This window comes from Mustelus asterias, chromosome 9 (assembly GCF_964213995.1).
Source record: "Mustelus asterias chromosome 9, sMusAst1.hap1.1, whole genome shotgun sequence".
Lineage (NCBI taxonomy): Eukaryota > Metazoa > Chordata > Chondrichthyes > Carcharhiniformes > Triakidae > Mustelus > Mustelus asterias.
In genome coordinates, this window is record NC_135809.1 from 92,101,680 (window position 1) to 92,128,017 (window position 26,338).

General features: G+C 40.7%; 1 protein-coding gene and 1 pseudogene across 2 annotated transcripts in view; both read left to right on the plus strand.

Moving 5' to 3' along the window:
- Positions 1–2,609, plus strand: part of LOC144498828 (inner centromere protein-like) — a 44,243-nt pseudogene extending 41,634 nt beyond the window's left edge. Inside the window, exon 19 of the transcript XR_013498757.1 lies at positions 1,167–2,609. The product of XR_013498757.1 is annotated as an inner centromere protein-like (transcript). The remainder of the gene's footprint in view (positions 1–1,166) is intronic.
- Positions 2,610–19,334: 16,725 nt separating this feature from the next.
- On the plus strand, positions 19,335–26,084 carry LOC144498829 (ferritin heavy chain). Its single transcript, XM_078220562.1, has 4 exons — positions 19,335–20,179; positions 22,425–22,571; positions 24,373–24,498; positions 25,704–26,084. Exons 1-4 carry the CDS (start codon positions 20,078–20,080, stop codon positions 25,860–25,862), a joined length of 534 nt encoding a protein of 177 aa, XP_078076688.1. The 5' UTR covers positions 19,335–20,077; the 3' UTR covers positions 25,863–26,084.
- The last annotated feature ends 254 nt before the right edge of the window (positions 26,085–26,338 follow it).

Consider the following 26,338-nt stretch of genomic DNA (forward strand, 5'->3'; position numbering starts at 1 on the left):
TTGTTTTTCAAAAAGGGCTATTGAAAGTTTACAGAAAAAGATTAAAGTGTTAATTTCCTCTTTTTCAATTTTTGCACAGTGCAAACTAAATCCTTGTATATAACAAGTTGGAGAAGATCAATGTGTTCAAATGGACATTATCATGTGTGACTGCTCTTCCTTCTTGCCTTCCACACCCAACCAAATGGTAGCTCTAGATTACAAACAGAAAGAGGAGGGGGGCCACTGTGTTAAATAATCAGTTTACATATGGATTAACAGAGTTTATGTTGTTCGAGGATGAACTGGTTGGAATGCCATTGGCCTAATGTTATTCCAATTTTATGCAAATTATTCCAAAAGCTTGTTAAAATCCTTGTTAGTTTATTGACTCCATTATTAATGAAGACAAACCAATTGCTCTTTGTCTCTCCTATTCTTCCCCAATCCTTTACTCTTCTGTCTGCTTGCATTCCTGCCATCCCAGGCCTGAAAAGCCCACAGTTACTCTGCACCCTCCTTGACTTTCTCTGAAGGGCCTTCTTGTGAACAGCTTCTTCACCTGTTCAATCTTCCCTTGCTGACATTCCTATTAAATGTATTTGCTGATCATGTCCATCTTTATCCTCTTGCATGTTCCTTGTGCTCTCCCTGAAGCCTCTTGCATCTTGCCTTCAGACTCTCAGCTGCCTAGCCTTTGACTGTCCTTCTGCCTTAATATTCTGCCCCTTGGTCACACATGACATCTCTCAACTATGGTAAACCTCTTTCATGGCCTGTATACACCTGTTACATAGTCATCTACACTGTTGCCTCTCCTCCATCGTTCAGTTGGTTGGAACTGTCCTCTCCGGATCCTTCTATTTGTAGCCAGAGGGATAGGTGTAAATGGCTTCTCTTAATGCTTCTGCATTATTGCCCCTGGATTTGCCCTAAGGTTCTATTGTTCTTCCCATCCTTATTCTCAAGAAGCTATTCCTTTTGTTCTGTACACTTAATCACTTTGGAAGAATCTTTCCATATACCAGTAACTGGTAACAGTAAATGGCTACCCCACCCACGGGAAATGTAGAAAGTTCCCTGCTTAATTTAGTTTGCATTTTCACTGAGTTGTAAAAAGCTGTCCAGCTCCAGTGCATCACATTGGCATTCAAACAATGTAATGGAATTTATTTTTCTATCATCAGGTAAACAATTGCAGCAAGCGCTCATCAAACAGTATTACCACCCACTTGATGTGGACAAATTCTTCGATGTCATTCAACCCCCGAACCTTGAGAACATCTTTGGTAAAAGCAAGCCACGTTACCTGAAACGCACTAGTTCTGCAGTTTGGCAATCACCGCCAGTATTAAATAGCATTAAGAATGTACCCTATGGTTTTATGAAATACTGAAATATCACTACATAAAATGACATTCCAAATACTGTAGCAAGTAAAACTATCCCTTGTCCTCATTTCTTGCCAATTTCTATATTGCTTTTGCTATATAGAAAATCTTTATTGCCTGATTTACCACCTCATTTTATAAATGAACAGCTCTCACAGCTGTTCCTCAGGAATCTTGTACATTGTTTTAAAATTTTCATACACAGGTTTTTAGTTCATTTTCATTCGACTTTTATTTGGTGCCTAAGTTCAAATCTTGAAAATCTCTGCCTCCTCTAAGGATTATGTGCAATATTTTAATGGGAAGTTTCAAACCAGTTCATGCTTTGGGCATGAGCCTGCTGCACAAAACTCTAATTTGTACTAATTGGCAAGCTCAGTACCTGATGTGTGAAATTCCAGTGTTGGGGAGGGTGGGGGAGAATCTCATTCTGCAATGCACGATGCTTTTCTGTAGTTGGGGCAGAGTACAAGAAGCTTTGTTATGCCTCTGGCTACACACCTTATCTCAAATGTTGCGTGTTTGAAATAGGTTGATTTCTAATACTCAATTGGAGAAATGTACATCTTTGGTGTGCATTTTTAAAAAGGACACTTTCCATTGGATCAAATACTTTCTAACTAAATAATTGGTCTTGGGTGATTGCCATTAATTTTTGAAAGCTTCTCGAACAGCACTTTAACAAAGATACTAGAAGCATCCAACCATTTGGACCAAGATATCTAGTTCAGTTCCTTCTCTGTTAACTTCTGAATTAACTAATTTCAGTTGGGATGGCACTTTTTAAAATGCTGAAATCAATATAAGCACTTCTGCGTTAATGACTAGAAACTGGCCAGAGTTTCCACTTCTATGTTATTTTCCCTTGTTGAAAGTGCATGGGGAGTCTGAGGACAGAATCAGGCTTATCTGATTTATTTCCCCCTCCCTCAAATTGGCCAACTAACCTCCACTACTTAGACTTGTATGTAGGATGGTCAGTTAGCAGGACTCCTGAAAATAGCCATGGGAATCATTGCCAAGCACGAGTTGCCTTGGAAGGAAGAGGGAAAACTGACAGAGCCCCTTGGTGTTTGAAACACTGCAATGGTGCAACACTCATAATTCTACCCAGAGGCTGAAACTTTATGGTTCAAAATGACTTCAAATACAGTGCAAATCTAAGCTGTTAGTTTTCAGTTTTGTAATGAGTAACTTGGTGTCATGTTTGTTGTAAATAAATCATATTCAAAAGTCTAAATGAGGGGAAACTTTCATTTTTAAAACGTATTTACTTTAAATAAAGAGTTTGAGATGCAGTCTGTTAACTTTATTCTTCAAATTATTAAACCAAACAATATAATTTATTAAAATGTAAAGCTAAACTAGAATTGTGGTATTTCACAGCCCATTTGGCGTTGGTTATTTGAGACAAAAACCATGGGGAGGAGTTGGAGGACAGTAATTTATCTTTAAACCATTGCATCGTTAATTTTAATCTAATGAAATCTCTAAGATCTGATGTGGAACTAGCATTTAATGAAAAATTACCCACAAGTTATTGGTACGCTAGATTCTTGAAGGCTGCCCTGGATGGATCTCCTTAAATATCGACTCACCGTCTGACCTCTTAGCCACTTACTGAATGTTTTTTAAAGAACACTAACATGATTCATTCATCCCTCATTTCACATTCAGCCCTCTGACTACTTGGGTTGGGGAATTGAGAAGAGAAATATTACATTTGCTTGACTAAAGTCTAATCCCTACTTGAATGAAAAATGACCCTATGATGGTCAATATAACCTGATTGAATATTCGCAAACAAAATGCATCCATTCCTGTATACTTTAAATTGCAAAGGCATGACATAAGTGCAGCAATGATCCCTGTGGAGACCGACAAACCAAAAAAAAAACCAAACAAAAATCGACACCAAATTAAATATGAATTGCTTGACAAATTGTGGCCATTAACTAGCAGATACAAGACAATCTCATTGGTTTACTTGTAGTCCATTCAGTATATGTGACACTCCACTTTCTCATTGAATTCCAGCTCCTTCCATGATTTGTCAAGATCTCCAGCTTAAAGAAGCACCCAAGCAATATGATCTTGAAAAACATTTCACCCTTGACTATGCAACCGCAATTGGTCAAATACATGGAGGAAATGGGGAAATTAGTAGCAACCAACTTGGGAAAAGCACACCAGCAAACTAAGAAAAAGTTCATTTCAGAGGAAACCCCTCCCGAATTTCAAGTGGGAAGGTTGGTAATGACCTGGAATTAAAGCCCAAAGGAAAATTCCTTTGAGCCTACATAGCAAAGGGCATATTGGGTAGTGTACAAACTGAATCCAGTCTTATATTTGATAAAATTCTCTCCAAAGAAAGTCATAAGGCTCAATATTTAAATGGTTCTATTTGAATCAGTTAAAACTAGTGAAAGGATGCATGCCTCATTTGTCTTCAAGAGATCTATATGCAATCTACATGAAGCAAGATATTGAGAATGATGAGGGTTCTAGTTGGAATACAATTACATGAAGTTTATTGCATTAACAACAACTACATACAGCTCTACATAGGCCTTGATCTAGCCTGGGTCCTAATGGTTACATAGGTTGATTATTTGACTATATGCTTGACTCATAAGATGCACATGAAGTTTTACTGATAGTCACAGATAGTCGTGAACAGATTAAAGTCAATAGTGAACATCTAACATGTACCTTTTATCCTCCAGCTTTATGTAGTGAAGTCACTATGCAGCTTCTTAAAGGTACATGTCATTGTCTGTATTAGCATGCATACAGTATCATTTCACCAGGTGCATTCTTTTTTTCCCAGTGAGGAAATGTGGAAGATGAAAGTCTTGGGAAAGAATTCTTGAGCAAAACATTTTCATCATGACAATAAGATACTCAGTTTTGAATGGGAAGGCTCCAGACATCCTCAATGAATTGTTTAGAAAGTCTGGCAGCAAGACATAGCAAGCTGCAACTCAGCAAAAAGCAGATGCTGCACAGTGCAAGAATAAGAGTTCACCAAGTATCAGTTCAAGCACAGGCAAGTCCATGAGGTAGAGACTGTAGTATTAGGGTGTTCAAGGCTGAAAGGGTTAATGAATGAGACGGGAGAAACAGTACAGGACACATGATGTAAGAGGGTCAGATGGCTAGGAGTCGAGAAGGAGAAAGCTCATGGTTCATGCCTGTATTCTCGTACTTCTGTAAATAGTTATGTACTTATAAACCAATTATTGTTCAGGCATATCTATGTCTCTGCAATCATTCTATAGCCAGTCACAACTAACATACAACATAGTGGCAGCAGTGAAGACCCTGAAATCTCTCAATCAACTTTTAAAAAGTCAGCAAAACTGAAGACATCGGTATGGCAGCTGAAAATCGCCAAAAGCATTCCAGAGAAGACGTGGAGGCTGAGAATCAGAGGTGAAATCACTTGTTCAGCTTTCTAATGGTTACACCATAGCATGTGGTGGTCTGTGGAGCAGTAGCAGAGTCAAAGAACCTGGCAACAATCAGGAAAGGTGGGAAAATGTTGAAAAAGACTTAAAAGCTTCTAATTTATGCCCCAGTAAGCAGGCAATATTGGGAAAAATTGCATTTTGGTGAGTGCAGGTTTCAGTACATCCTGCAGTCTGGGTGTGAAGTCAGTGCTATTACAAGTGGCGACTCTGGATGCAATTGAAAGAGAAAAGAATCAGCTGTTTAAATTCTGTCAAGTTTAGGAACTACTGCCAAGAGGGTCAGTGACCACACGGATGTCAGTGAAAACCTGATCAGCACCGGAAAACTCCCTGACCGCAGCAGAAGTTTAAAAAATCCTGGCCAACCTCCTAAGAGATTAATGCAGCTATGAAATCCAAATTTACATTGCCAGACTGATTTGCGCACGAGAAGGGGTTGGTGTAGAGCAGTGTCTATTAAAGAACTCTTCATCGTCTTTAGTAGGTTAACAGCAAGTCTTTATTAACTACTTGTAACTATATACACATATACAGTAAAGGGTACAGGCAAGAGGCTGTCTCCATGTCTAGGTTTCACACATCTCTGCTCAATACCACAATCTGTCATCTTGCATCATTGTGGAGGCAGAACTGTACTCAGTTCCACATTGACACCGTATGTGCAGACCCTTATACTACAGGAAGGGCCAGGTCAGACAGGAATTAGGCACTATGGCGGAAGAGATTTTTTAAATTTAAAATTGCATGTGTGTTAAACAATAAGTCAGAGTCTGAACCAGTCAATACACTATTGTACTTATTGTACTTGAGTCAAGATTAACAAAAGGGTCCAAAAGACTGATGAACCAGTAGATACCTTTATCAATGATCTATATTGATTGGCTGATGGTTGTGAATATCTTGTATCTAATTGATGCAAGATTGCATTGTAGTTGGAGTAACTGATGACACCCTTTCTGATCCACTGGAGTCCAAAGAATGCTTAACATTGAAGAAGGTGATACACTTAATCAGACAATCAGAGGTTCATTAAGAGCCATGCTCAGAAGAGAAGTTCAGAAAACCCCCAATGATGGTACAGCATATTAAAGTGTAGCCAAATTGCCTGCAGAAATATAACTTTTAGTATACTGAAAGCGCTTCAAGCAAAACTGATTTTTGGTCAAAGATATTTTAAGCATACTGGGATTTCCTATGGCTAAATTGGCATGAGACTTATCAAAAGAGGCAAGGTGTTAAACCATGTGACAGCGTGTTCCCAAGCAAAGAGCTAAAGGAGTTTGTAGACATTTTGGAGCCAGTATTTCCTTATATGGGAATTGGAATGTGGGCTATGTGCAGTAAGGCATAAACATGATGGGGGGGGGGGGGGGGGGAGGTTATGGAGGGTCCCAATCCTAGTTGCACTGGCTCTATCTGATTGGCCTAATCGAATGATGCAACTGGTTTCTGATCAATTATTTTGGCCAGTTGCCAACAAAGCTTTGGTGTATAAAAGTGCTAACACAAAGAGTTTATGTTCAGTGAAAACCCGGGACCAACATTCACTAAAGAACACAACATCCTGAAGAAAAAGACTGAAACCCCCTATGGCAAAACTTGGCCAGGTTTCTATTGCAAGTGGAAATCAGCCTTAAATTAAGTAACGGACAGTGAGTATTTAGTTTATCCATTGCAAGTACTGACTATTTTCTAAGTAGCGACAAAATAAAGAAAATTGTGTTGAAACATTTAAAGTTGACTTAGTGTTTTTATTTGCTATTAGAAGTTAAAACACAGGTTTGCGCAACAAAACCAAAGAATGTCAAATACTTATCAGAGCAAAAAAGACCTTTTGGAACGAAAGGGCGAGATACAAGTAAACCATGCAGCATGTGGCACCAAAAAGTGCCACAGTCATGTAAAGTGCCCTGCAAGGACTACAGAATGCTTTCATTGTAAAATGTTTGGACAGATGTGAAGAACTAAAACCTTCAGAAACTTAAAGGATCACAAAAGAATGTTCGCACACAAGGCCATTAATGAAACAGGAGTCTCACCAAAAAGAGGGGCAACAGTGTTTCCTAGGCGAGATCAAAGATCCAGGATAAAATTTCTGGAATGTGGACATTTGTTTCAAGGCGCATCACTAACTTAAAATTGGATACAGAAGCAAATTGCACAGTGCTGTACAGTAAGGAACTGTGGCTAGTGGACCAATGGCTGAGGACAGCTGAAACACCAATATATTCCAAGAGGCAGTTGCGGATTTGCAGTTCGTGGCATTCTGTGCTCAGCTTCATTTTTGGGCTGTCTGGATCCACCCTGCGACCTGAAGGCTGAAGCCAAGAATATAAACAAATTGAGCAGTACTTTTTGACTTGTAAAAACATGTTTGTATGAATAATTGCCTTGTTGAAGCTTACCTCTTGTCTGTATGATGGTAAATATTGCAACATGAGGTGAGCTAACGTGGAACTTTCTGACGAGAAATGAAGTGGAAGAATCAGCCAATAACATCACTGCCACACAGGCAGTTCCAGGGTAACTGGACCAACTTGTTACAGAAAACTGGTACTGCAGGAATCTGGAAATGTACTTATTTTTTCACAGTTTACTTTATATGTGCTTTATATGATCTATAAGGAAATGAAAACTATGTGGCTATGCGTATAGCAGCATTTCGAATGGTCCAGTCCTTTGTTAGACAATTTAAATGGAATGTTGTACATGATCTGTGCAACTAGTAAAACCATTGCCTGGCAACTTTTTTTTAAGATTAAGATTTATTAAGAATGAGCCTGTGCAAAAGCAAATACTCCAATCACTGAGATATATAGGCTGCCATTCATTATATTTCACAGATTCTCATTTAGTTTGAAAAATAAAAATGAACTTCCTTTGAAGAAATCAAAAAAAAGTATTGGTAAATTAATGTGAGTGGAGTCCAATGAGTCCAACTTTAATTTCAGGTGGCTTTGTCTGGCAGGATTCCAGGTCCGTGTTCTCAGAACTTGATTGAGGCTGTTGAAGATGCAGCAAAGTATTGTGTAATGTGTACACTTTGTAGGTGAAAACAGGATTCTTTCTGGAGGCCAGTCTTGGAGTGAGATGGTGGTCGGAGACAAGCTGCTATCATGTACAATCCTGCTTCTCTTCAGAGGTTAAAACAAAGACTGAAGGTGGAATTCGAAAACTGCATAGATTAAGCAATTCAAACAGCTCACGCCTTGGTCATGTGCAAAGGTGGTTTGGGCGGAGTTATTTGGCTAATGAGGCCCCTTTGGTAAAACCTATTGTGTTTTGAGCTGATAATCTTAGAGCCAGACTTTAGTGTGACCAACTACAGCCATTTTATCAGCCCAACAATTGTCCATTTTGATTTCTAAGTTTATTTTTTCTTCATACCTTGTTGGCATGACCATTTGGAAAACTATTTTTCTACACTTTTTCTTTACAAAACTGTCAATTACTTCATTGTAAGTAATATTTTGTGAAGAGGCACTTTCAATTGTCAATAAAGCCAAACTTGTCAAATGTTCCTGACTCATTGTACTTTGCAAATCATGTTTAACTTGTTTCGATATAGAGAAAGAATGTTCACTAAAAGCATTTGTGATAGACATTGTTTAAAAAAATATTTTCAGAATGGTTTCTACATTTGGAAAGGTTGCCTGCAGACTCATGTACAAGTCAACTGGCGATCTCAAGGAACAGATCTCATCATTTTCGATAAAATGAATGAAATGTTTCGCTTCACCTTCAAAACGATTTATGCCTATGTCCTCTTGGTAGAATTCACTTAATTTCTTTCTGCAATGGCTTTTAGCATTTTCATCCATACTTATGTCAAAAACACACAAAATAAATCGAGTTTTCTTTAGAGTTTAACTTCTACTTTGCAATTGCACCATCTATGCATAATTACATATTTGTGCACCAATGTCACAAATAACATTGACAGTCTCAACAAGGATCTTCTCTTTTCCTTGTAAATTGATTTGATTGTCTTTTGTTACATCGAAAAATAACTTCCTGCTTCTTTTCGACTTCTCAGCAGATGTGTCAGAGGAATCTCTATTTTCTGTTAAACATAGTGCTTCCACCCTCAGACTCTCTCTCTCTCTCCCCCCGCCACCCTCAGACTTTCCTTTCCCTCACCCTCTCATCTTGCTGGGGTCTTGCTTCACATGGGGTCTGCCTGCTGCCTTGTCTGGGGTCCATCTAAAGCCTCACCTGGGGTCTGCTGTTCCCTGCTGTCTCATCTGGGGAATGCTGCCTCACCTCGTGTCCACTGCTTCACCTGAGATTTGTCCACTAACTCACCTGGGGTCTGTCCATTGCCTCACCTGGGATCCCTCGGATGCCTTACTTGGAGTCTGCTGTAGCCTGCTGTCTCACCTGGGAAATGCTACTTCACCTTGGGTCCACTGCTTCACCTGGGGTTTGTCTGCTGCCTCGCATGGGGTCCATCCACTGCCTCACCTGGGGTCCACTGCTCCTTGTTGCCTCACTTGGGGTCCACTGCCTCACCTGGGGCCTGCTGTTCACTGCTGTTTCACCTGAGGTCCACTGCATTGACTTACCTGGGGCTCGGTATAGTGTTCCTATCTTTTGAACTTTCATTCTTATAAACTTACCCTCCCACTCTTTACTGCACGATATTGCCAAAAGAATGCAAGGTCTCAGTGCCAAATTAAATCTCACTAGTGACCTATCAGCAGCAAATGCAGAGAGGACTCGGCCTGTGATTGGTTGAATAGCTTCATGCACATTCTTCAAACAGCACAGTGCAGTCAGTCAGTTGTGACTGTGCTGGAAAGCCTGGCATGTGGGTTTAATTTGACACTCCGAGACCTCGCGTTCTTTTTCTTGACACTTCATTGAGGCCAATTATTCAGTCTCTTCCAAGAATATATCCGAGGATGGAGAGAAAACTTGTTCTTCCTGAAGTACTAATGAACAAACTGGGCCAATGAGTACCTGAATGTGACCATGGCCCTTTATCATTCTGTGTCAGCAGAGATTATGGCAGACAAAACTCAGACAATAGAATGCACTGGTACGATACCATATTCACCTGGCAGTACATTCACATCTACTCATCCACCAAAACTGGTAGTCCAGGGGCAAACAGTAAAGCAAACCCAGAACCAGAGACAGAACTGAGCCAGGCAATGTCCACCTCTTCCACATTGGAGGACATTGGCCTTACGGCTATGGGTTACGGTAATTTAAGGGAAGTAAGCTTCCTGTCTTGCCTATATTATTATCTCCAAAAGCAGCAGGCCAGAATTCCCTAAGACTTCATGAACCAGAGGCTACAGAGTCATCATTTTAGAAATAAAGGATGGCAGATGAAACCATCAAAAGGAACCAGAGTCAACTCAGCAAACAAGGATAGGGAACATAGTAAATAGTAAACGTAAAGGGCAAAATTTTCCTGTCCCACCCACCATGGGAATCGTAGTGGGTGGAACACGGACCATGCAAAGGTCCATTGATCTCGGGTGGGATTTTCTGGTGTTGGGGCGAACGCGCCCAAAGAAAGCGATAGACCCATAAAATATTACCATGAGAGAGAAAAGCAATGGATTGAGAGAAGTATAACAGCAAGGAGAGGAAGACAAGATCCAGGTAAGAGAATGTTCTATTATACATCAGGGAGAACCAAATGTTGAGAAGTGAGAAAGTTCAATCTGAAGGTGTTAAAGTTGAATAAAGGAAATTATGAAGGCACGAGGGACAAATTGGCTGAGGTGAATTGGGAAAATACATTAAGAGGTAAGCTTGCATAGGCAATTGGTAGTCTCCATAGCTTATAGCACCTATGCATTATTTCAAGGTGCAAAAAGCCAGTCAACTATGGCTGACAAAGGAAGTTGAGGATTGTAGAGGATTAAAAGAAAAAGCTTACGAAGTTGTCAGAAATAGTAGTAAACCTGAGGATTGGGAAGTTTTTAGAAAACAGCAAAGGTAGGCAAGAAACTGATAAAGAGAAAACAAATTATGAATGCAATCTAGCAAAAAACATAAAAATAGACTGTAAAAGCTTCTATAGGTATGTTAAGAAAGTGTGGCAACTGTGGATCCATTATAGGCAGAGTCAGGAGAATTCATAACAGGGAATAGAGAAATGGCAAAAAAGCTAAATGATTACTTTGTGTCTGTTTTCACTAAGGAAAATATAGGAAATCTCCCAGCTGTAAAGATCCAAGGGACTAAGAAGAATGCAATATTGAAGGAAATTAATATAAGCAAGATGGCTGAATTGGATAAATTAATGGGATTGAAAGTTGATAAGTCCTAGGACCTGATGTTATGCATCCCAGCATGTTGAAAGAGGTTGGTATAGAGATAATGGATGCATTAGTGATCATTTTCCAAAATTCTATAGATTCTGGAATGGTTCCTGAAGATTGGAAGATAACAAATGTCACCCCACTATTTAAGAAGGCAGGAAGAGAGAAAAAATGGAACTACAGACCTGTCAGCCTTACATCTGTCGTAGGGAAAATGCTAGAATCTGTTGTAAAGGATGTGATAAATGGACACTTGGACAATCATGATCTGATTGGGTATAGTCAGCATGGATTTACGAATGGGAAATCATGTTTGATGGATTTGTTGGCGTTTTAGAGGATGCTACTAACAAATTTGATAAAGGAGAGTTGATGGATGTAATATATTTTGATTTTCAGAAGGCTTTTGATAAAGTCTCCCACAGGAGTTGATTAGCAAAATAAAAGCACTTGGGATAGGAGGCAATACACTGGCATGGATTCAGTGTTGGCTAACAGGTAGAAAACAGATTCGGAATAAATGGGTCATTCTCATGTTGGCAGGCTATGGCTAGTGGGGTACCACAAGGATCAGTACTTGGGCCTCAGCTGTTCACAATAGATATAAATGATTTGGATGTGGGGACCAAAAGTTTGCAGATAATAGAAAGGTAGGCAGGAATGTATGATATGAGGTAGATGTAAAACAGCTGCAGGAGAATTTAGACAGAGTTAGTGAGTGGGCAAGAATGTGGTAGATGGAATATAATATGAGGTAATCGACTTTAGTAGAAGGAACCAGATGTGCAAAGTATTTTCTAAATGGTAAGAAATTAAATGTAAATGTACAAAGGGCCCTGGATGTTCTTGTCCATAAGTCACTGAAGGCTGATATGAGGTGCAGCAAGCTATTAGGAAGGCTAATGGAATATTAGCATTTATCACAAGAGGATTTGAGTACAGGAATAGGGAGGTCTTACTTCAATTGTATAGAAGCTTGGTCAGACTGTACCTGGAGTACATGTGCAGTTTTGGCCCCCTTATCTCAGAAAGGATATTATTGTCATAGAGGCAATGAAGGTTCACCAGATTTGCTCTGGGTTGGTGGGTCTGCCTTATGAAGGAAGATTGGGCAAACTGAGTTTGTCTTCTCTAGAGTTTTGAAGAATGAGAGGTGATCTCATTGAAACCTACAAAATCCTTAAAGGAATAGACTGGGTAGATGCAGGTAAAATGTTTCTCTTTGTTGGGGAGTCTAGAACCAGGGGATACAATTTCAAAATAAGGGGGAAGCCACTTAGGACAAAATGAGAAGAAGTTTCTTTGCACAGTGAGTTGTGAATCTGAAGTAATGTGGAAGCTCAGTCATTGAGTATATTTAATACATTTCTGATTAACAATAACATAAAGGGTTATGGGGATAGTTTGTGTAATGGGCATTGACGTGTCTGATGAGCCATGATTGTATTGAATGGCGGTGCTGGCTCAAAGGCTGAATGGCCTCCTCTTGTTCCTATAAATGTCAAACTGACAATGCACTAGACACTGTAAATGTTACCGAGAATCAACCAAGTCAAAGCAAAAAAAATGAAAGGGAGATTACTGACCTTCTGAGCCTCACAAGAATCAGGGAGAGTCACGAGACCTCCAGACCAATTAAACATATGAAGTTAGAGACTTGTGGGGAGAAAAGGTAGCATGTAACTATAAATATATTTGGATAAAAACTTGGGGGAGGTGGAGGGGGGCTGTAGTCTTAGGGTATTCAGAGATAAAAGGTTAATCTTGAGACTGGAGAAACAGTATCATCCACATGATAATGTAAGAGAGTTACACAACTAGGAGTCTAGAAAGAGAAAGCTTCTGGTTTAGACTAATACCTGTAGTCTCGTACTTCTATAAATAGTTATGTTCATACAATAAACCAGTTATTGTTTCAGACATATCTATGTATCTGCAATTATTCCTTGGGCAGTCACAATTCAGCATGCAGCAGAGACCTGGATGACAAAGTAGACAGAACATGACTTTGAAATTGAACAAGCTTATGTTGTGCAGCATGTGGATGTAATCATCCAACTGGCAGCTCTCACTACAGTTGAAATGATATGCCCTAGTAAAAATAGGAAGCGTGGGCTAGACTGAAGATAGACACTGGTGCAAGTGCCAACATTTTACCACTGTGGATGTTCAGAGACATGTACTTGGTGAAATGGGTGTCCATGTTATAGCCAACAAGGGCTAGATTCGCCACCAATTTCTGGGCATATTGATGTTGAAATGCAAATATGGAAGTTTTGTTTAGTTTCCACAAGTCTTTATTGACACCAATGGACCATCGATAGCAGGATTGCCAGCAGGCAGTGAACTCCAGACCATGATGATTTACAACATCAGAAAAAACTAATAAAACTTGGTTAAGGCAAGTGTGATCCTACTGACTCTATTCAAGATCTGCAACAGAAATAACTGGTATGATCTAGAACATTAAGCTGGCCACCAAACCCAAGAAGACAGAATATATACCGTTGGATATCCAAGGGATGATGTAGATACAGAAAGAGAAGGTGTGGACAACATTGTCCAAATTTGGACAAGAAAAATGTGAGAAGCTCTGGTCAGAGACTTCCAGAGATCTTGTCCTCAGGAGTGATTGGGGAGGCTTTAAACTAATATGGCAGGGGGGTGGGAACCTTTGCAAGGATTCAGAGCAGGTGAAATTAAGAACAAGAGGAAAAGACAGGAGAATAAGGAAGGTGATAGGTAGAGTAATCAAGGGTCAGAGTCAGATAAGGACTAAGTAAAAATTAGTATTTAAGGGAAAAGAAATGTTAAAAGTGCTCTCCTTAAGGTTTTGTACCTGAATGCTTGGAGCATTCAAAACAAAATGGATGAATTAGTTGCACAGATAGATGTAAAGGGGTATGATATAGTTGGTATTACGGAGGCGTGGCTCCAAGGTGACCAAGGATGGGAACTAAACATTGAGGGCTATTCAGTGTTTAGGAAGGACAGACAGAAAGAAAAAGGTGGTGGAGTTGCATTGTTGATCAAAGATGATATTGATACAATATTGAGGCAAAATATTAGCATAGATGATGTAGAATCTGTATGGGTCGAGTTAAGAAACAATTAGGAGCAAAAAACATTGGTGGGGGTGGTATACAGACCACCAAACAGTAGTGGTAATGTTGGGAAAAGTATTTGACAGGAAATCAGAGATGCATGTGTTAAAGGAACATCTGTGATTGTGGGTAACTTCAATCTGCATGTAGATTGGGAGAATCAAATTAGTGACAGTTCAATAGAGGAGGAATTTCTGGGATTGCAAGTAATGTCTTGAGATGGATAGAAAGCTGGTTAATAGATAGGAAGCAAAGGGTTGACACAAATGGGTCTTTTTCTGATTGGCAGTCGGTGACTAGTGGGGTTCCACAGGGATCTGTGCTCGGACCCTAACTGTTCACATTATATATGATTTGGAAGAGGGAACTGAATGTATTATCTCCAAATTTGCAGATGATACAAAGTTGGGTGGGAGGATGAGCTGTGAGGAGGATGCAGAGATGCTTTAGCGTGATTTGGACAAGCTGAGTGTGTGGGCATATGTATGGCAGATGCAGTATAATGTAGATAAATGTGAGGTTATCCACTTTGGTACCAATAATAGGAAGACAGATTATTACTTGAATGGGTGTAAATTGAAAGAGATGGATACTCAGCGAGACCTTGGTGTCCTCATGCATCGGTTGCTGAAAGTAAATGCGCTAGTACAGCAGGCAGTAAAGAAGGTAAATGGTATGTTGGCCTTCATAGCAAGAGGATTTGAGATTACAGATAGGGATGTTTTACTGCAATTGTATAGGGCATTGGTGAGGCCACACCTGGAGTATTGTGTGCAGTCCTTATCTGAGGAAGGATGTCCTTGTCATATAGGGAGTACAGCGAAGGTTTACCAGGCTGATTCCTGGGACAGCAGGCCTGTCATATGACGAGAGACTAAGTCAGTTACGATTCTATTCAATGGTGTTTAGAAGAGTGAGAGGGGATCTCATAGAAACTTATAAAATTCTAACAGGGTTAGACAGGGTAGATTCAGAAAGAATGTTCCCAATGTGGGGGAGTCCAGAACCAGGGGTCATAGTTTGAGGATAAGGGGTAAACCTTTCGCCCAGAGGGTGGTGAATGTGTGGAATTCACTACCACAGAATGTAATTGAGGCCAAAATGTCTGATTTCAAGAAGAAATTAGATATATCTCTAGGGGCTAAAGGGATCAAGTGATATGGGAGGAAGGGGGAATCAGAATATTGAATTCGATGATCAGCCATAATCAAAATGAATAGCGGAGCAGGCTTGAAGGGCCGAATGGCCTACTCCTGCTTCTAGTTTCTATGTTTCTATATTACGGCAGATCATCATCAGTAGATTGCTGGTTACGGTACCAGAAGTTCCCACAGACTTCAAATCTTTCTGCTGTATTGTAATGAAATTTGTAATTCAACTGGAATCATTTTCAAGGGTAGCAAGTGCTGATATCAGAAGCACTTTGTTGAGATATCCTTATTCAGTTACATCAAGGTCACATGGGCATTGATAAAACAAGATGACTTGTAAATGAGACAGTTATTGGCCAAGGATCAATAATGACATAAAATGAGCTGGGAGGATATGCGATGCATTTCAGGTTCATTAATTGTATCAATACAAAGAGCCACTCCATCCTCATGATATTCCATCACATCCATGGTCCAGGATAGCTACTGACTTATTTACTGTCAAAGTTAATGACTTGTGTGTTCCTGACTACTCTCCAAATTTCCTATCATTTGCAAACTGAGGGATACATCAAAGTGCATTGATTTAAAACAAAATGAGTGCAATTTTCAGTCCTTTTGGTTCTCTGGAAGAGATAACGTTGGACAACAGTCCACAGTACAGTGGCAAACCCTCCCAAGATATGTATGTAAAATGTGTTGTAAACCACATCATGTCATCCCCACAATATCTGAGGTCAAGTGGGCTAGCAGAAAGGATGGTACAGACTGTAACATCACTGTAAGAGCAGTCAAGATGTTAAAGTAGCAATGTTGTGGCTATAAGCAACACCACAGGATACAGGATTACTATCCTGGAACTCCCTCCCTAACAGCACTGTGGGTGTACCTACACCTCAGGGACTGCAGCGGTTCAAGAAGACTGCTCACCACCACTTTCTTAAGGGCAACTAGGGCTGGGTAATAGTTGCTGGTCTGGCTAGTGCCACCCACATCCCATAAATGAATTTTTAGAACACAGGCCCAGCAGATATCATGTTCGGAAGGCAAATTTGAACAATCTTTCCGGGTCATTATCTGATTAGATTGGATTGTCAGTCTGTGAGATTTTATTGGAAAGACAAGAGAAAATTAAAATCACAAACATGCAGGTGTGAAGTTGTTTCCTCTGTATGTAGAATAGAAGATCAGAATGATCCAACCATAAGGGAGGACATGGTTTCCTGTGGCTGTGTCAAAAATCTGCGCCGTAAGAATTCCGTGATTGTCACAGTGTTCAGTAAGTTTGTGTTAAGAGGAATGAGACACTGGCATCAGCTGCAGTCACTGTCATTGTAATATACATTATTCTACTTTTCATGTTCTTTTTAGGGATCCAGCAGCTACATCAAAAATTTTTTTTATTCCTCCCAAAAAATTAATATCCTCAGGCAAGCAAACATTTTTTATTGGTCTTCCTTTAATGTATTCTGGGAGCCTGGTATTCATCAACCCATGGATTTATATAAGAGGATATTTGATTGAAATATTCAAAATCAAATCTTATCTATCATAGATATGGAAACCAAATTTGATAGTATATGTGATAGGGGGAGACGATGGCCTAGTAGTATTATCGCTAGACTACTCATCCAGAAACTCAGCTAATGAGGACCTGAGTTTGAATCCCACCACGGCAGATGGTGGAATTTGAATTCAATAAAAAATATCTGGAATTAAGAATCTACTGATGACCATGAAACTATTGTCGATTGTTGTGAAAACCCATCCGGTTCACTAATGTCCTTTAGGGAAGGAAATCTGCTGTCCTTACCTAGTCTGGCCTACATGTGACTCCAGAGCCACAGCAATGTGGTTGACTCTCAACTGCCCTTGGGTAACTAGGGAGGGGCAATAAATGCTGGGCAGCCAGTGATGCCCATGTCCCACGAATGAATTAAAAAAATGCCAGGACTCAGCTTCAAAACCTATTGTATGCACTTTTTCTTGAAAAACTTAAGTGAAAAGTCAAAGTTGGTCAAAGCTAAATAATTAAGAATTTGGTGGCACTAAGCTTGGATTTTAAAAATCTTAAGGTTGAGGAGGAAAGGAAGGTAAAAGAACATCTGACAAGTGGGAGCCTTTCAAAAGTGAGATAATGAGAGTTTAGGGTCAGCATGTTCCTGTTAGTGTGAAGGCGAGGCTGGCAGGAGTAGGGAACACTAGATGACTAGCGATATTGAGGCTTTCGTCAATAAAAAGGAAGCATATGTCAGTCTTAGGCAGCTGGGGTTAAGTGAATTACTTTAGGAGTATAGGGGGTGTAACAGTACACTTAAAAAGGAAATCAGGAGGACAAAAAGGAGACATTAGATAGCCTTAGCAGATAAGGTAAGGGGGAATCCAATCAAGGGCAAACAAGTATCTAGGGAGAGAATAGGGCCCTTAAAAATCAACAAGGTTGTCTATGTGTGGAACCCCAGGAGATGGGTGAGATCCTAAACAAATATTTCTTGCAGTATTTACCATGGAGAAAGACATGGAAGGTAGGAAACTCAGGGAAGAAAACAGTGATGTTTTGAAAAGCGTCCACATTACAGAAGAGGAGGTGCTGGAGGACATGAAATGCATAAAGATAGATAAATCCCCAGGACCTTATCAAATGTATTGCAGGACATTGTTGAAAGCTAGGGAAAAAATTGCAGGGCCCCTAGCGGAGATATTTGTATCATCAACAGCCACAGGTGAGGTGCCGGAAGACTGGAGGGAGGCAAATGTTGTGCCGTTATTTAAGAAAGACGACAGAGAAAAACCAGGGAACTGCAGAGCATTGAGCCTAACTTCAGTGCTGCTTAGTTGTTGGAGGGGATTCTGAGAGACAGGATCTACATGCAATGCAAGGACTGATTAGGGATAGGCAGCATGGCTTTGTGCATAGGAAATCATGTCTTACAAATTTGATAGGGTTCTTTGAAGGGGTGACCAAGAAAATAGATGAGGGCAGTGCGGTAGACATTGTCTACATGAACTTTAGCAACGCCTTCGACAAGGTACCCCGCATGGTAGACAGTCAGTAAGTTTAGATCACATGGGATCTTGGGAGAATTAGCCAATTGCATAAAAAATTGGCTTGCTGGTAAGATCAGCCTTCCCTAAACCATTTGTCTCTCCACCTTTAGAAATACTGTCAAAACACTTCTTCCTAAGTAACTTTCAGTCAGTTATCTTAACTTTTGCATTAGTTAGCTGTCGCTCACTTATCCTGCATTCTAAAAATCCTTGCTTCTTGCCTTGAAGGCATTGTACATGAATGCAACTTGTCCTTGATTGCAGCAATTTGTTATAACCAAGTGACAAGATTCGGTCACACCTTGACAAATAAAGGTGAAAAAATTCCCCATTGCGATGCCAAAAATTGCTAATGCACTTTTAAGCGTTGTCGTCATCAAAAGGTATTGGTAAATATTTTTTCCCTGGGGATTGGGGGTGATGAGTCATTCGTGTCTGTTATTTTCATCTGTGCTGGTCTCAAGCAGACATAAATATAAATATAGAACGGTGCATCCTGATAAGTTTACATCGATGTTGTTGTAATGTGGAGATGCCGGACCGCTGGGCACCGCAGGGGCTGGGGTGTATTATCGACCCCGATAATCACCTTTTGGTTTGACGTTTTAAGTTTCCTTTCGACTTTGTTTTTGGTTCGGGCTGTTCCCCCCTTCCTTTTGGGGAGCTGCCCCTTTTACTTTGTCCCTAAGTTAATTTGAGTTCGTTTACTTGATTGGTATCGAAAGAGCTGGAGATGCCGGTGTTGGACTGGGGTGGACAAGATGAAGTCACACGACACTAGGTTATAGTCCAACAGGTTTATTTGAAAACAAGTGTTGTTGTAAACAAAGATTATAATCGACACGTGAAGTGCTATGGTAAATTGCAGACTCAGGGCCCAACAGGCAGTCACATGTTTGACAGAAATGATGCGCAATTTCCAGCAGAATGTGTAAGATGGCTGTCCTGTCTGCACAAGGTTGCAGCTGAAGGTGAACGGTCTGGCTTAACCCTACATTTTGCTTCTCCATTATCCGCAGGCCCGCCATCATACTCTTAACTAATGACATGATGAGGCAGTGTTTTGAGCTCTTTTCTGTGAACGCCTATAAGATATTTCGGAAAAAGCCCTACCCGCCTTCGCCATTGCTCCCTGACCTCTTTGTTTAACAGACCCCCGCGCGCAATCCCACTTCAAAACTGGCACTCAACAACAGCTCGCGCGCCGAGGCGCATGCGCATGGTGCTGGGAATCCGAGCGCGCGAGCGGGACGGAGCCGCGCGTCCCTGCCGTTCGGAGTGGAGCGTGAGCCGCGCATGCCTGCGGCTGTGAGTGGAACGTGGGCGCGCGCGCGCGCGTTCCTGCTGCTGCCAGTGGGCCGGAGCCGCGCGTTCTTGCGGTTGGGGGGCGGGAGGACCCGGATTTACTTTGAAATTTCTAGAAGCTCCTCCCCGCCACGGGGCGGGCCTCGCCTGCAGAATCACGCATGCGTGTCAGTTTTTTTTCCATAAGAAGCTGTTGGGAGTGGGGGGTGGAAGCAGATTGAAGGAGAGTCCGAGGGAGAGATAGTGTTCCTGCTTCAACAGTGATTGAACGGAACCTTCATTCCCAGCTATTTTATCCGTCCGCCGCCACTACACCATTCTTTTATCCTGCTCTGCTCCATCGCCATGACTTCCCAGGTCCGACAGAATTATCACCCCGACTGCGAGGCCGCCATCAGCCGCCAGATCAACCTGGAGCTGTATGCGTCTTACGTCTACCTCTCCATGGTGAGTGTGGTCAGGGAGAGTGTTGGGGAGGGGGCGACTCGGTGTTACTGCTTCACTGGTAAGCGAGAGAGAAAGACCGAGAAGGCGCTCATGAAGGGCAAGGGGGAGGTGTTGTGATCAATCTGGGAGGACATGTGCTGGGTGGGGGAGGGGTCTAGAGAGAGAACGTCTTTCCCCCCCCTCTAGTTGCTGTATGTGAGAATTATATTTCCATGGTTATGACAATAGCTTGAAACTGGTTCACTTATATAACACTATTCTAGCTACTGAAATGTGTTCGTGAGTTACAAAGTGCAGTGACTTTGCTGAATTCGGCAGCCGCTTTGCATTCTGTGAAGTCAGTTTATTCCAGGCATTGGAATAAAGGCCAGTTTAATTTCTTGGTGGTTAGGGAAAGGAGATGATCGGCCAGCTCTCCGCTTTTGTCCATCTAAAGCGTTGGGACAAGGAATACTTCCATGTCTCATCGGGTGGATACGAATCTAGATTTTTATTCACAAGATGGGGTCATTGTTAGTCAGCATTTGAGTTTTTCAGTCGTCTTCGTGAATGCAACCACGAAACTCGCAAGACCATATCAGAGGGCAGTTGATAGAGATGGAAGTCGTGTTTGAACTGGATAGAGACAGCAGATTTCCAATTCTAGAAGGGCATTAGTGAACCAGAAAGGCTTTTTTTTAATCGCTATCAGTAGTTTAACGATCACCATTACTTGCCTCTGATTCTATTCATTTGATTTAAGTTAAATTTTAACAGCTGCTATGGTGGACTTTGAGCTTGTCTCTAGATTGCAAATCCAGTAGTTGCTGTTACTGGATCTCTGCCATCCTTCCAGAATGCTATGGATTATTGCTAATAAAGCACAGTTGCTGTTGTATTTTACAAATATGGTAGCAAGGTCCACTAATAGCAGCAGTTGCCCTCTGTGCTAGGTGTCTGCTTGAGCTTTGCTTCCAAGCAAAGGTTTTTGTTCTGTTTTATTTTTTTTGCCTTGTTGTTTAACCCGAGTCTACCTTAGCCTGCCACCTGACAATTAGACTTCCTGCTGTGATGTTTTCTGTATAATATGCTATTTTCACAAGTGGAAGGGTGTTGAAATTGCCACTAAACACATTTACTTAATGTGAATATTAAACTCTTTGGTCAGGTGTTTGCATCTGCAAGGAGTCAGTTCCCTTGTGGATAAAATTTTGTAATGTAAGTAAAGCCCCTGACCTGTTCATGTTTGCATAACTTGAGCTGATATTGATTGGGCACATTTCCTGAAGGTCTTGTTTTTGGTTTTTTAATTTGACATCAGTCCCAATGGTGTGTATATATACATGGGTTGAAAATTGATCACTGGCCAAAATGGCCTGACTTTGGGCAGCACAGTGGTTATCACTGCTGCTGCAGGTTCAATTTTGACCTCTGGTCACTATTGAAGTTTGCGCATTCTCACTATCTGTGTGGGTTTCCTCCCACAGTCCAAAGATATGCTGGTTAGGTTGTTGGCCATGCTAAATTGACCCTCGTGTCAGGGGAATTAGCAGGGTAAATGTGGGGTTGCAGGAATAGGAACTGGGTGGGATGTTTGGTACAGACTCAATGGGCCAAATGGCCTCCTTCAGTACTGTAGGGATTCATCTATGAAAATTTGGCTGTAAACACACCCAGGTGCTTTAATGAGTTTTCACACTTTTTATGGGTTGGTGTTTAGCACATGAGTGCTAATAAGATGAGGCAATTGGCAATGTCAAGCTTTTTAAGTTTTCCAGCTTTTTCAAAATGGTTATTAACAAGTCATTCAGTGTATTCTAGCCCTAAATTCCAGTATATGCATTCTAATTCTTGGTGGTTCTGATCTACATCGTTTTATACCTTCATTCTTTGGGCATCAAAGCTTTCAGCTGTTTACTACATGCTGTAAGCTCTGTATTAAAGAACCTCATACATATTTGCCTCCTTGGTGTCCATGGCATCTTTTTGGTATGCTGGGGGTATAACCCTAATTGTGCTGCCAAAAGACTGATCCATGTTTCAGTGACTACTTGGAAAAAGTAGATTTTTTTTGTGCAGGGATTGGAACCCATTGCCTATGTTTGGTTGTAGAAGCCATTTTTTTCTGAAACTTGGAACAATCTACTTGGTTTTAGTTTTGGGAAGCAGATTATGCTATGAACATTGATTTTTTTTTTAGCTGTTATGGTAATATAATCACTGAGGATGCTTGTGTGCTCCTAAATATATATTGTACTCTTTTCAGTCCTTCTACTTTGATCGTGATGACATTGCATTGAAGAATTTTGCTAAATTCTTTCTGGAGCAGTCTCATGAAGAGCGTGAACATGCTGAGAAGCTCATGAAACTACAGAACCAGCGAGGAGGGCGCATCTTACTCCAGGATATCAAGGTTTAAGAAGCTTACTGTTAATATCCTAAAATATCTTGTATGCTTGTTGATTATGCAACTAATTTCCATCAAGAATTTGGATTGGGGCTTGCTGATCGCTCAGCTGGTTACTGCAAGTAGCTGAGGTGTGCTAAACAGTCTTGGATTTTTCTGGTGAAAACCAGGTGCTTGGCTGCTGTGCTAATGCAACCTGAGTCTGGTTTTTGCACATGCTTTAGAACTTAATTTCTAATTGCCCATAATTTCAGCTTGTAGGTACTAAATCTGACACCTGCAAGTTTTTAATGTGTTGATTAGATGCAACCCCATGTATCCACTTCCACTGAAGGTATAAGTGTGCACTAGCAGGTATTAGGTGGCAGAAGATTGAATGGATGCACGGGTTCTCAGACCTGGCAAGGTATTCTGTACTCGCAGGGGAAAGGTGTTCATCTCTCCCTGCTGCAGGAACTGGTGCTACTGACCTTGGCCTGCAGGAGGTATGGGAGGACAAGATAACTACATAAGCCTAACACTATTGGGTTAAAATATTAGGAAATGTTTCAGAATAAATGCTGATGGCATTGAAGTCTTGGCAAAATGTCACCAGATACTTGTGGGTTTCCAAAGTGTGCTTCATATCTCGTAGCAAGTGAAGATGATGTGCCTTCAAGGGTATTCAATCTTTTGAAGGGCGAGTTTATTCCTGTCAATGGGACGTGAGCACCTCTGGGCCATCATTCATTGCTGATCCCTAATTAGCCTTGAAGGTGGTAGGAAGCTGCAGGTGCTATTAGAGGGTGTTCAGAATTTTGATGCAGTGTAGTTCAAGTCAGAATGGTAACTTGGAGGGTTGTGATGTTCCCATGCATCTGTTCCCCTCTACTTCTGGGTGGTAGAGATTGGAGGTGCAGCTTTGGAAGATGCTGTTAGTGAAGTTTTGGTTTGCTGCATTGCATCTTAAAGAAATCATCTTGGGGAAAGGGAAAATCTCCCAGGGTTTCTGATCCTAATTATCATTTGCTGACACCTGGTTAGATCAGTTTGAGCTTTGCTATGCTTCACTTGCTTTGCACCTGAAGAATAACAGTTTGGGTTGTTGTCCACAGAACTTTCCCATTTGAGGGGGGGGGGGGGGGCAGCAATTTTGCACTTCCTTATTTTGACAAATTTTACTTCTAAAGGTTTTTATCATACCTCAGGATCACCATTTCTTGGCACTTGTATGCTGTTTGGAGGTTAGAATTGTGTTGCTCGTGGCTCATTAAGTGAAATTACCAAGAGGCACCAAAACTGGAAACTGATTCTTGTTTGCATTTAGTTGCATTCGTGAATAGTAAATGCTGTGACTTGAAATAAAATGGATAGACTGTTCTCACTCTCTGAAAATTGTTCATTACTGTCTTGTGGTTTTTTCCCTTTGCTTTAGGCCCCTTGCATGCAAGCACCCCATTTTGCCTCTTTAAACCTGGGCTTGTTTCTCTGAGCACTGGGCTTTAATTCATGAACTTCCTTGTTGCAAAACTTTTAACATCTGAGATTTAATACTGCTCCTCTTGCGTTTCAGCACAATGTAACCAGAAATGCTATTTAATATCACTTTATACAGCATGCAACAAGTTCTATATAACTCTATAGCTGCATTTCTGCCTTCTCTAGGCAATAGTCCAGTTTAAATTAGGAGTTATTGCTCTTTTGGTTTAATATTCTAATTTCTCAAGCAAAAAATTGGGCTTGGTGCTTGATTAAAAAGGTTACCAATACTGTTGGAAAAAATGCTTGATTTTGTGTAAGTAACTGATCTGATTTTTTTTCTCATTAGAAACCAGATCGTGATGAATGGGGAAGTGGCTTGGATGCAATGGTATGCTCTCTGGAACTGGAGAAGAGTGTGAACCAGTCACTTTTAGAATTGCATAAACTGGCTACAGACAGAAATGACCCACATGTATGTATTTCTTGATCATATCTAGTGTCACTTTTTATCAATTCCTAGCCAGTGTGCATTGAATACTGAGTCTTCTAGAAAACTAGGTGTGGTGACTTCTGGTAACGGATGGATGAGTTCTTAGAATTAATGTGCACTCATTTGCTTTTAGTGCAATTTGGATAGGAACTTCAGTAAAAATTTTACTTGCAACTATTTTGGACATGAAGCTAGCTTAAGCTGCCTAATACTAGGGTGGCATATTCATGCTGGGCAGGGGGTGATTTTCTTCAAATGACCCAAGTAGTGTACAAAATGAGTTATTTTCAAAACTCTTTAACAATGTGAAGCCTATTGATGGCACTAGGAATTTATACCAGATCCCTACCTATTATCCTGCTGATGCAACATCAATTCATAAATACTTTACTCATTACTTCAGTAATGAAACAGGAGTTACTGCAGTTTGCTTCAGTCCTGTCTTCTAGATAAGATTCTGCTTTTGTTGTGAAACCATGGGCTAGATTTCTTTGTATTGGGTTTGGACTGTTGGACAAATTAGTTATTGATTAACACTACAGTTGGATTGTTCTGATTTTCAATTTGTTGGTTCACGTTTTGCCTTCCCTATGCCTCTTGGCTTTTTAAAATTTGCATTTATCCCCATTTCCCTGAATAGGGTAAATGGTTTAACCTTATTCCAAGTGACTCTTCTGCAGAGGGTTGAAGTACACCATTGAGTTGTCTATGCTATGAGCAGTACTTCAGCTGAATAAGGGGCATGTTAATATTGTCTTAACTCTGTCAACCTCCCCATTCTCTAGATTTGAAGCAACAAAACATGGCCCATATGTTGCCAGATATAACAGTTCTGAAAGAAGCTTAACTCTATTTCTGACCAGCTTGGCTTGATTTCTTTAAACAGCAGCATATCTTATTGACAGTGCATTTAGGTCAGATGTGCAGTTTGAATTTGCATTGTTGCACTTTAAATGCCCCATTTAGCCTTGTTTGTTCTCGTCAAGATTGAAGTGATCGTTCAGGACAATTCATGCTGGAATGGAATTGAGTCAATGGAGTTGCCAGCAATCTGGCAGTCATTCTTGGGAGCCTTGGGGATAAATGTTAGGATGTTTAACCAGAGGTAAATCTATTGTTTCTGCTGGATAGCAGATAAAAATCTTGCTGCCTGGAGGTTTTAATTAGTCTCTTTCATTTCTCCATAGCTCTGTGATTTCTTGGAGACTCACTACCTGGATGAACAGGTCAAGTCTATCAAGCTACTAGGAGACTATGTAACCAACCTGCGGAGATTGGGTGCTCCTGAAAATGGAATGGCTGAGTACTTATTTGACAAGCACACCTTGGGTAAAGACAGCAGCTGAACACCTGAACTGTCTGTCCCTTGCTGCTTGCAGCTCTGTAAAGCTCAGTGCATGTTTAATTTATGTTTGTAGTCTGGCCAGTTTTCTCACCACCCAATTATGTAATTAATTGTGCCACCATAAACTTGAATGGATTTGATTTAAGCTATAGGTGGATTATTGAAGTGTACTTGTAGAAAATGTTCTCTGGCTTATTGCCAAATAAAGCAACTTGAACACCAATGCTGTTTCTGGGTTTTTGTCTTTGTCACAGCTGGGTTGTCTTAGACATGCACACAGCCTTTTAACTACAAAAGGAGTAGGTGATATGGCCCTTCTAATCTGCCATTTCATGTCATGATTATAGCTGATCTACCTCACCCCTTTCTACATGACTTCCATATCTCAATTGTTTCAGCATAGAAGGAAGACATTCTGTGCTGGCTCTCAACCAGCATTGTAGCTTTGTGCCATTCTCCTGCCTTTTCCCTATACCC